The following is a 12,068-nucleotide window of genomic DNA, read 5'->3' as shown; positions in this document are numbered from 1 at the left end:
TAATGCGAGCTCGTTGCTTACTTCCCGGCACCGGCCGCCTCTCTCCGTGGTGCTGAAGCGGCTCCCGCCGCCCCCGGGGGTGCGGGCCGTGCGCGGAGGGCCCGCCCTGCGTCCTTCGCCCCTGCATCCCTTGCTGCTGCTGAATCCCCCATTCCTGCATCCTTCGTCCCTGCATCTCCCGCCCCTGCATCGGTAGCTCCTGCATTCGGCCCCTTCCCTGCATCCCCCTTCCCTGCATCCCCCTTCCCTGCATCCCCCGCTCCTGCATCCGCTCCCCCCCGCATCCGCCGCCGCCGCTGCGGCTCCTGCGCCGCCCCCGCCCCGCGGCCGCGCAGCGCCGGGCGGGCTCCGGCGGGGCTCCATGGCGGAGCGCGGGGCCTGAGGCGGCGGCGTGAGCGGCATGGAGGCGGATTTCGCCGCCTTCGGGAGCCCGCTGTGCGGCGAGGTCAAGCGCTTCTGCCGGCGGGTGCGGGAGACGTACCGGGAGATCCAGGAGGACCTCACGCCCTACAAGGATGATCGCTACTACCGGTACTGCCGGGCGCGGCTCCGGCCGGCATCGGGGCCGAGCGGGGGCTAGCGGGGGGTTGGGTGCCGGGCATCACACGAGGAGTCCCCGGCTGAGCTCCCCGGAGCGGCCGCCCGGCCCCGGGGCTGCTCCAGGCGAGCGCCCGGATCCCGCAGCCCGGCAGCGGAGGGGCCGCTGCTCCGCCCGGGAGATGTGCTCTGGCAGCGCCCCCCGATCTGACAGCCCCACGCCTCTCTTCCTACCCTCACCTGTTCACAGCCATACACAGGCAATTTCCATCTGCGTCCCTCCGTGCTACGACTTTTCCACTGTCGTAGCAAGCATGGATGTGTTGTAGAGGCAGCCGCGAAACAATCCTGGAACGGGGTAAGAACAGATTAGGAAAATGAGAGTGGTTGGCAAAGGTTGAAGTCAGAAGGGACAGGTACACTGCGTGGGCTACACCGACATTTCTTCGGAGCCTTGCCTTGTCTGCTGTTTTCGTGACAGACCAGTGATGGCTGGAGAGTATGGGTGGTTTGAGATTACACAAGGCTAGGAAGGGCTCCAAGGGTTGGACGCCTTGGTTATAAATGAAATGAATTTTTGAATTGGAGGAAGTTTCCAAAAAGTAGAATGAACATTAGGAGAAACAGGTGCCATTAACTATGCAGAGAATGGATGCTGTTCATCTACACAAATACAAGTTGGGGAACAGTTATATGACATTTTTGTCTTAAAAGGGTATAGAAATTGTAATCTTTTATAAAATAGTCGCTTTCAACAATGACATTGTCTTATACACATGAGGAAGGTAAATGTACAGCAGAAGCATAAGATGTGAGAGTTACACCACCTACTTTAGTCAACACTCCAGACCCTAGTGCAGCCTGTGTCCAATTCTGAACACCACACTTCAAGGGCCTGTCAGTGGAAGAGAGGATAAGACAGGGATCTTAATAATCAAAAGTCTTGAAAGCATAGCTTTGAGGAAAATTTGAGATTACTCCCCCAAAAGAACAAACATTGAAGTTGGAGGAATAGGAATTTCTGTAAAGAGAAACTTCATGTTCATCTTGGACAAAACAGTACAGAGTAATATTAACTGAAGCAATAAAAGTTCTTGTTAGACATCAAGAAAAAAAATTGAATGGGGAGGATTGCAAAACACTACAAGAAAGGATTATCCAGAGAGACTCCAGCATCTCCATCATTGGAGGGTTTTAAAAACTTTTGACAAACACATCCCACGAAAGTCTTAGATCTGGCAGATGCTGTCCTAAAACAGAGAGAAAGATGAGGTCTCTTTCACCTCTATTTTACTGTGCATCTGGGCAGTCTGCACAGTACCCCAGCTGTTCTGCTTAAGTCATTTGACTTCAGAATGTGGTTTTTCCCAGTGAAGGGGCAGGCGGTCCATTAGATTGAGTTTGTCTAATTATTCACATCATCAAAGACTACAGAGTCACAGAGCTTGGAAACACTGACAGCTTGGCAGAGTCTAATAAATCCATGGTCTTTCCTGGCAAAACAATGGCTCCTTACACTTGAGCATGGTGTGAGAAGCCACAGGAGGTGATAAAGAGTGATGGTGATGTACCTGTGGGCATCTGGCAGCACAGTGAGGTATATTGGCACTAGAATGGAGAAAGACAGGAGGCATTAACTTGTTGAATTAACAAATAAGAGGTCTTGGGAGAGGCATTTGTTCAGCTTTATTTCTAGAAGAATCCTGAGCTCTCCAAGATAAACTATTATTAATTCATTTTTATGATCTTAAGAGTGTATGGAGGGACTTTCTGCATTGAAAAGAAAAGTTGCTACCTCAGTGAATCAAATGAGCTTGCAGAGTTAGTGCTAGATTGCCCTTTCTTCAGTGACAATACCCCCAAGAGGTATCAGCTGCCGGTCATCTAGAATGAAATGGAGTAATACTGGACTCTTAACATGGAAATAATACTTCCTGACTTACAAGTCATGCTCATAATTCTCTGCATTCCCAAGATCTTAACCTAAGTGACCTGGTGTAAAGTGAGTTTCTGTTACTGCCACTGCATTCCTGCTGTTCTGGCGAGTGCTTCCCTTCAGCACCGTGGGTGGATGTAGCAATGACACCTTGCTTTTTAGATTCCTGTTGTGGAGGTGGGTTCCTTGATGCTACTGTGGATTCTTCTTACAGGCAACTCTCACTTACGGGAAGGAGAATTCGATTTTTGATCCTCTTGTCCCTCTTTGTTTTACTCAGGATGTTTGGCCAGGTTATAAATGAGCACACTCAGGGATGTAATGTAGAGACTACTGCTCTGACAGCAGATAACAACTCCCTGCTTCTCTAAGCCATTTTGAGTACACTATTGGTATGAAAAGAGCTTAGTACCAATTTTACTAAAACATATTTTTATCTGTTTGACATGCTAGCAGTGAGATACCAAAGCTTACCAGAAGACACCAGGCTTCCCAATCAGCTGACAGGTATTTTTCAGTGGGAATTTCATAACTCTATCGCCTAGCTGGTGTTGAAGAGTTCAGCTTGCTGGAAACATTTTGATAGGAATTGAAGTGTCTATCTGATAGACAGGAGAGAGCAAATTGTGGTCTGACATCAGAGTTGCATAACTGCAACATGGCATTCCTGAAAAATCAATTTCTAGGTTAATGAACATGTCCCACTGGCCAATCAGCTTATACAGGGAAGCACAGTGTTGATGCTGAATTTAGTAATAATACCCAGAGAATGAGATAAATGTCCTTCAATCTGCCCTGCTTTCCACAAGGAATAAACTTTAAACTCCTATCATGTAATAATATGACATTTTGTACATCAAAAGGAAAAGACTGTATATAGGACATCACAAAAAAAAAAAAAAAAAATTAACCTGCAGCTTTAATTAATGTTGGATGTTACATAGACAATCTTCAAACCATGTGGGAAAATTTCATTGACCGTGGTTCTGCTCCTCTGGCAAAAAGACCTGAGAATACTACATCATTTGACTCAGCAATAAAGAGAGGATGTTCGTTTTTCCTTAGAGAACTGGTACCTGTGTGCTTCTGAGGAGAAACCTGAAGTTACCAGAGAAGGCTGTTATGATAAAATATACATTTCTTCACACCAATATGCATCTTCTACCCACGCTAAAGTGCAAGTCTGTGAGAAGCCATGAGGTCAACAAGACCTTGTTGGACATCTGCAGTCAAATTCCTGGAAGGTTCATGCTGCCTTCAGCCTTGACCCAGGCAGGATCTTCAGGCTGCTTTGATCACAGCTGGTACCCTTCTCTTGTTCTTTCAGGGTCCTGGCAATTAGAAGAACCTGAATGCCCCCAATGGGAAGTATATAGCTAGGGCCAGAAGGCTTGAAACAGAGAGAGGAGGATGAGACTAATACTGTAGCTTTGTGATTGCTTTAAGCTGCCATAAGCTGGCTCTGTGGCTGGAAAAAAACATCCCAGCTCTCATTTCCCTGGTCACACATTTCTGCTCTTTCCTCATCTGCCCACAATTAATCCTTTTTGTGCACACTGACTGAGCAACTAGTTCCTAAGTGACCTTTAACTCAGATGATTTCCATTATTCCATTCACCAGTCCACTGCACTAACATGGGTGCTGGCAAAATTGGAAGAGCTCCAGCTAGAGAGAGGCTGGATTTCACCTGTTGTCACTGAAGCTGTGACTTTGTAGCTGTGAGCCATGAAAGTGTAAACTGGCCATGAAAGTACAGCTTTAGTGCTAAGGTGTTCAGTTTAAGTAGAATCCCAGCTGAGTGAGCATTTGGCCTCCTATTGATAGCTCAGTTTGCCTTCTCTTGCAAGCCTCATTCATCACACACTGTCCAGCTCCTATAACTGATGAGGCAGACAGCAGCTTCTTGCACTATTTCATCCCAGAGCAGGTCAGACAAGGCACTCAGTAGCATCTTCTTGGAAGAAGCAGAGTGAGACTGACTGACTCTGTGAAGAGAGAGGAGTTTCAGAGTGTCTTCCCTCCAAGTGTTTAGTTGTGAACTCAGTGCCAAAATTTTCACAAAAAAGAGCACAAAATGTACATGTTTACAGTGTTTTCACAACCCTTTGTAAGCTAGATGGCAAAGAGAAATGTGGTCCCATGGTTAATTGAAGTGAGCTGTATTTCAAGCTCTGCCACCAACACAGTTCTCCAAGTGACTTTTGGCAAGGCTCAGTCTCTCTGTGCTTCAAGTTTCCTACCTACTCAATGAGAAGAACACAGTTTTGGTTTGAGGATAATAAATTCACATTAGTGAGACACCTGAGTGCCAGGGGGATTGGAGCAGTCCTTGGAACAGCTCAATTGTGTGCACATAAATACAGAGAGTTATAACTACACAACCACACTTCCCAGAACACTGGGAATGGTCACAGATGCTGTAAACACCCTTCCACCATTTTCTGGCCAGGGAGAACTTGGAGAAGCCAGAAGTGTGCTGGAAGCAACACAATGCATGTCATAGTCATCCATGACCTAATGGCCAATTGTGGCTTGGCAGTGATGATAACTTGTTCTGAGCAGATACACTTTGTTAAGTTGTCCTGATTACTCAAAGCTTTATTTTCTTTCCCCCAGTTGGTTCTTGTCTACAGTTTAAACTCTCATTGATTTAAAATGTGTGGACACCTTTTCTTCATCAATTGCTACTATGTATTTCTCAAGGCAGCTATTTTTATGAGATTACCAAGTGATCATCAGTGCTGTAAATCACTGATGGGATAAATACCAGTATCAATGACTAAATTAATTCCCAGCATTTTTTTAGGTTCAGTGGTGTTACAAAAGAGTGGTATACTGGGTCCCACAGGTCTCAAGTAATGACATAACTGCCCCCAGAGTAATAGAATAAAATGAATAATATTATTAATCCTAAGTACTTTTAAAAAGGAAATGCAATAAGACCATTGTATCATTGAAGTAAGCTCTTAATGAAATTATTTAACTGTTGAAGAGATAATTTTTAAATTATTTGTTGACTGATCTATCTAAGCATTTCTTTGGGGGTCATCCCAAAGTGGCTCTGCCTTCTGTATATGACAAACACCAAAGCCAGCCAGTTACTCTGAATTTCATTCAAGATTACACATCAGGTATTCCCACGTTTTAGTAACTGCAGTGCTGACTTTCTATGAGCAGATGTTAGAGCTATCAAAAATGAGTACAAAACATAGTTTGGCTAACCCTTATACCTTCCTACTCTTTACCATCACTACCCAGGTTGACAATCTTTGTTGCCCGGTGTTCGGACATTTAACAGAAATTCAGAACAGAAACCTAACTTTACCTTAACATTGTGCAAGAACAGAACACTGTTGGGTGTGAACTAGACATTTTTATTACATAGTGTGTTTAAAGTAGTCGCTTACTCCTAGGATTTAATTTCTGTTGCTTGTGAGCTGACTGAATTCTCTGCAAACATTGTACATCAATCACATCCCTTGAATACCACAAAGCTTTGTGCAGATGACTGCAGTGACAGCATTTTAATTCCACTGAAAGAGCTGGTAAACAAATCGTTTACCACCCAGGTGGCACTAAACATGTGCGTGTTCAGCATGGATACATCACACCGGGCCTTTTGCCTAAAATAGACGGGTTTGACAGAAAAGAACCACTTTTCTGTCCTAAGTATTTTCTGTTTATACCATTAAATTTCCCTCTGCTACCTGTGGTTGCTACTACTACAGCACAAGCTGATAAAACACACTAGAAATGTGGAAAATACTGCTGTTATCCTGGCACAATAACACATCTGGCCTCATGTACTTGTACATTGTATGAGGTACTCATACAATGTACAGGTACTTATACTACATTGTATGAGGTTCAACTAGACCAAACGCTGGGCTCTACACTTTGGTCACAACCCCAGGCAGTGCTACAGGCTGGGGAAGGGTAGCTGGAAAGTGGCCTGGCAGAAAAGGACCTGGGGGTGCTGGTCAGGAGCTGAACATGACCCAGCTGTGCCCAGGTGGCCAAGAAGGCCAATGGCATCCTGGCCTGGATCAGCAATGGTGTGGCCAGAGCAGGGCAGGGATTGTCCCCCTGCTCTCAGCACTGGTGAGGCCACACCTCGAGTGCTGTGATCAGTTCTGGGCCCCTCACTGCAGGGAGGACACTGAGGGGCTGGAGCGTGTCCAGAGAAGGCAATAGAGCTGGGGAAGGGTCTGGAGCACAAGTCCTGGGAGGAGCAGCTGAGGGAGCTGGGGGTGTTTAGTCTGGAGAAAAGGAGGCTCGGGGAGACCACATAGCTCTCTACAGCCACCAGAAAGCAGGCTGGAGCCAATGGGGGCTGGTCTCTTCTCCCAAGAAACCAGACACAGGACAAGAGGAAAGGCTTCACGCTGCACCAGAGGTTCAGGTTGGACATTAGGAGGAATATTTTCACAGAAAGGGTGATTAGGCATTGGAACGGGCTGTCCAGGGAGGTGGTGAAGTCACCATCTTTAAAGGTGTTTAAGGAAAGACTGACGTGGCACTCCGTGCCATGGCGTAAGCAGACACGGTGGTGTTAGCTCATAGGTTGGACTCGGTGATCTTTGGGATCTTTTCAGCTTGTTCCCTGATTCTGTGTTGCTGGGATTTTGAACCCGCAGCGCTCGGCAGGCCAGGACCAGCCGTGTGCTGGCACTGCAAGCCGGCTCACCAAAGAAAAGCTCTATCGCACGCCCTCCCGAGGGGTCTCTCCCGCTCTGCCTCCCACAGCCCCGGCGGACCGCTGGCGCATGTCCCCTCGGGCTCGCCGTAGCTCCGCCGCCCCCCCTCGCAGCTCCCCCGCGGCCGGGGCGCGGCGGGGCCCGTGACGTGTGTGGGGCCGCGTGGCGGCCGCGCGGTGACGCACGCGGAAGGCGCCGCCCGGCGCCGGCTGTGCCACGGCGGCGGCGCGCGGAGGAGGTGCCGGCAACGCGCGCGCGGCGCCGCGATGGAGCCGTGAGTGGGGGCGGGGGGCGCGCGGGGCTCGCGAGCCTGAGGGGCGGCCGGTTCGCTCGGGTCCGGGTCCGGGAGAGCAAACTCCTCTTTGTGAGGGAGGAGCTGAGTGTTGTCATTGACAGAATCACAGAACGGGCAAGCGATGAAGGGACCGCGGTCACTGGGCGTCTGGTCCAGGCTGCGTGCTCCGGCAGGATCAGTCCTAGAGCACGTTGCACAGGATTGTGTCCTGACGGGTCTGGAGTATCTCCGGGGAGGGAGACCCCTCAATCTCTTTGGGTCTAATCTCTGAGTCTAATTCGGTTTGTACGTGTTATCCTTGTTAAGGAAATCAGCTCGCCGAGGGTTAAATGAGTGTTTCTGAGGTTGTGGTTTGCCACTCAGAGCCCCGAGGGTGACTGTCCTTTTATTTAGGTGAACGCTGTGAGTTTGCCTTTTATATGGCCAATAAAACCTCCCCCCACCCCCGGTATCTTTACTCTCAGATGGTTTATTAAAGGAAAAAATAAAACTTGTTTTCCCGGATGTTTCTTGGCATGGACAGAGTCATAGTCGTGTTTAATTATTCAGACTTAAACGAATACAACGAACAACAACTAAAAAACCAAAAAAGCCAAGCCCACCCCGTGTACACTTTGCAAAGGCAAAGCATAGCCATGTTTATCTGTCAGTTGTCATGTAGAAGTTCTATATAGTACTGACAATGTTAGCTTTGTGCCTTTTTTTATGTAGTCATGTGCTGCCTCATTAGCTTTTAATCCTTGTGGAACACATTTGCAAGAAGAAATTCAAGGTCTTCTGAGGGACATGAAGCACACAATGTATTTAAACCATGAGCAAGTGCAGGGTGCATGGATAGCCCCAGTACTGTCAGCATCGGTAGAATATATAATTATTCAAATCAAAGTGGGTTTGATGGTTCTATTTGGGAGTGAGCCTAAAATAGAGAAGAGCAGTTGGAGGCAGAGATGTTGAGGCTAGGATTTCAGAAAAGCTGCTGTGCATAAAAGTGAGCTATTTCTGATTTTAGTATCGACTCTGTGCCTACATACTGCTTAATCTCAGTTTCACCAGAGCTTTCCCTTCTTTAAAGTCAGTCTTTAGTGAAAACTGCTATATAATAGGCTCTGTTTTTCGTGATGGTCTTCGTTAAAGACTTTGTTGTGCAGTCATGAGAAGTGATTTGAAGATGAGGAATATCCTGAGGAACATTTTGCTGACCCTTTGGAGACAAAATTTTACTCCAAAAGCAAAATGTAACCCGCCTTTACATCTCACGTATGAATGGCTACTGAAAAATTGCAGTAGTTGAGTGTGTGTTTCCAAAGTTAACTCTGTCACAGGCTGCACTAGAGCAATTTAGTTTTACTGACTGCTATTTGAGACGTGTAGGTATACTATTTCTCTGTTTGTATCTCAGGATTTTCTCCTCTGCTGTCAGTTTCAGACATAAGTTAATTATAAACCACTCTGAATTAGGGTAAAGCTGAGGGTAGATGGTAAAAGCTGCCTGAAGGACCTGCAGACAGTTGGATGCCTAGTCTTGAGCTTTGGACTGCTGTGGTTGGGCTGATAAAAGTATCTTCCACTTTGTTTGGTAGAGGAAAGCACAGTTCTTGACTTGTTTGAACAGGTGCATCCAGAGGGAGTAATATTTTTTGATTTTCCTATAAATGTGCTTCCAACATTTCATTCTTTCTTGGGCCTTTCAAATGTAAGATAGAGGCTGTCAGTGGGGCATCACCAACTTGCACTTATGTATATTCATAAACTTTATGTAATCTCTTTCCAAAAGGCAGGTGTTAAACAATGAACTCAGGGGAAGGTGATTTTACCTGCTTTGTATGTCAGCTGGTGGTAGGTGCAACGAGACACTTAAATCTACACAAGGAAGTCCTGCAGCTGTGGCGAGGGGCAGTGGAGCGTGCATCACCTGATAGGAATGCTGTAAATTGTGGTTTGCCCTCATGAGAAATGCAGTTAAGATTTGGCTGAGTTCTTTCATTTGCTGTGAGTAAAGGTGTCCATGTTGCCTTACTGACCTCTAAAGCAGCACGTTCAGTCAGTGGCTTACATGAGAGTTGAGGAGTACAGGTGTGAATGAAAGGAAAACACGAAGTTTGTCCCTGCTCTCTGTGTCTCCACTCTTGGATGGGTACAGCATCCCTGTTGGTAGGTAGGTGTACACCTACCCATTCCAGCTACTAGGTGTTGCACCATCTGGAGAGCAGCTGGAATAAAGAATGAGCCAATGTCTGTAATGTGTTCTTCAAAAGCTCACAAGCACATCTACTCTGGCTTATGTGTAAACCAAGGTGCTAATTGCCAGTGGTTGTAACATTCTTGGCTGGGTGGGGAACTGGTGGCTTTCCTGTAAGGAGTGTGGGGAGGGAGCTGCTTTTCATGTCCACATCATGTATTTTGCAATGTTTGCAAAAACTCTGAAATTAGGAAACTTTTCAGAAGAACCAAGAACATGCACAGCAAGTCAGAATTATCCTGCATAAGCCTGTAGCTGTGAAGTGGGTGCCCAGATGTGAGCTGCTCAGACAGCACAAGTATATGTTATGCTTTACTGCAAGCATGACACCCTTCCAGTTGTCAGCTTTGCTCAAGCCATGGACTTTCCTGTGTTGAGACATCCTCACTATGTGCTCTGCCATGAAGCATTTGGTATCCACTTGAACTCTTACAGTTAATTTAGGCATGTCCACATTTTATGTACTGTTTTTGTATGTCAGGGATTTTCTTGTTATGATTATTACTTTGGTATCTCAGGATAATATCCCATACTTGGTGTACTCAGGTAGACAGGGAATACCAGGTCATTTCTGGAGTTGATGGAAAAATGCACCTAAGTTAGTTGTTTTAGAACTAGTACGGATTTAATAGCTTTAACATGGTTTAAGTGCATGAATGCTGAGGTTTTAAGACATTGATACAAGAAAAAACTGCAGTTACATCCCTGCAAAAGTTGAGCAGACAAGTCCTGGTTTGAAATGCTTCTATTAATTGGCATTTTAAAAGTCAGCTTAAAACCCTATTTTTCTGTGAGGCTTCTGTGTGATGGTCTGATATTGCTTATATGGTAATTACTTGGTCATTTCGTGTAAGGCCTGCCTTTTTTGGCTGTGCAGTCAGCTGTTCTGACCTCTAGACTGATGCAGAGTTTCTGCTGTGTGTAAAGGTGTATGGCAAGTGTTTTGCAGGTGCTGTGTCTGGAGTCCTGCACAGCCAGTTTGTGCAGGCTAGTAACATTTGCAGCTACTTGCTTGCAGTTCTCATTGCTTCTGTGGGGTTTTCCTCCCTTCCCCACCACCTTTCTGCGTTAACAAATTAAGATTTGGATCTCTCAAACTTTACAGTAAAGAAATAATTCAAATTGGTTTTGGTAGTGCTTCATTTGGCAAAAATGCAGTGATTCTCAAAGAAAATAGAGGTAGTTATTATTAAATCGTTGTACTGGTTTAAAGTGAATTGTTTGCCTTGCTTTAAGGGCTCCATGCATGCAGCACATGGTACCTGGTCCCAGAGTTCAGGCAGGGCTTAAGGGGAGGATTTCACCACCTCTTCTGTAATCCTTTGTTAATGTGGTGAACCAGTGAGAGCACCATTCAGGTGGTGAAAAGAAGTTTTATTCCAAGCTAAAAGGGAGTGCTGTAATTAAAGTCTTAAGGTTTCATTTCTTTCTGTGATGGTGCTCCTACAGATTTATTGAAAAACACCACCACCAGCCCATCAGCCCCCCAGTCCTGCAGCTTTCCCATATAAACTGTACAGCTTCCTATGATCATACCTCCTGAAACAGCAGTAGAAAGTCAGGTGTGCGGTGGCTCAGTTCTGGTGTACCTCAAGAGGAAATGTTTGCTGTATTTTGAAACGTGGTGGATTTGTCCACCTTATGGAAGATTAGTTATTTGCTCATATTTCCCTTAGGCTAACAGAACTGGAAGTTACCTGTTTTCCAGGGAATGCAGTTGGTATTTTCAATGCACACCCACACCGCTGCCTCCGTTTTGTCTTTAACCTAATGGTAACCGCCAGTGCATAGTACAGGAGTTGTCTTTCCTTGTATGTGTATTTTTATTTAGGTGTCCAATAGCAAACTTGAGTTCAGGTTTTTATTTCCCAAGCTTTGGTGGAGCTCAGACAAGAGTTCAAAGCCTGAGCATGCGCATCTAGCAAATCTGGAGTTCTGCCCTACTCCTTGTTAGGGATGATCCTTCTAGGTTGAAATATATTTTTGGTGTATAGACAACTCATCAAGATCCTGTGCAGGTAACTGAGTTGTTAGTGATGTCTGTCCCTTTTGATTAAGCTCTCATTGCAGGAGACATAGGGTCTTGGATGTTTAAGTTATTAATGTATGAAATAACACAAACAACCTTTTCTCCCTTTAAGAAATGCTTTCGGTTGCACAAGTTTTAGGACAATAGAAAACCCTAATATTAAAAAATAGGCAAAATTCATACATTTTGGGGCACAAATGTGTGTGTACATAGATGTGTTTAATAATTCCTGTTATCTTTGCTCTATGAAGCAGCATTAATATCTTTTTCCTTAGTGTTACATGTTACCTCAGGGTTTGGTTTAATTTTCTTTGTTGAAGAATGAATGGGGTTT

At 45.7% G+C, this 12,068-nt stretch overlaps 1 protein-coding gene across 4 annotated transcripts in view; it reads left to right on the top strand.

The window, feature by feature from the left end:
- The first annotated feature begins 385 nt into the window (after window positions 1-385).
- Window positions 386-12,068, top strand: part of TMEM181 (transmembrane protein 181) — a 33,841-nt gene continuing 22,158 nt past the window's right edge. For 2 of the 4 annotated variants that reach the window (XM_059841894.1, XM_059841893.1), the window contains exon 1: window positions 386-531. In XM_059841894.1, the coding sequence (XP_059697877.1) occupies window positions 401-531 (131 nt within the window). In that variant the 5' untranslated portion in view covers window positions 386-400. Of the gene's footprint in view, window positions 532-7,351; window positions 7,446-12,068 lie in introns of those variants that run through there. The other 2 variants (XM_059841896.1, XM_059841895.1) reach the window with 1 other exon arrangement.

This window comes from Haemorhous mexicanus, chromosome 3 (genome assembly GCF_027477595.1).
Source record: "Haemorhous mexicanus isolate bHaeMex1 chromosome 3, bHaeMex1.pri, whole genome shotgun sequence".
Classification (NCBI taxonomy): domain Eukaryota; kingdom Metazoa; phylum Chordata; class Aves; order Passeriformes; family Fringillidae; genus Haemorhous; species Haemorhous mexicanus.
Note: the sequence above shows the minus strand (reverse complement) of the source record. Positions and strands in the feature narration are given on the sequence as shown.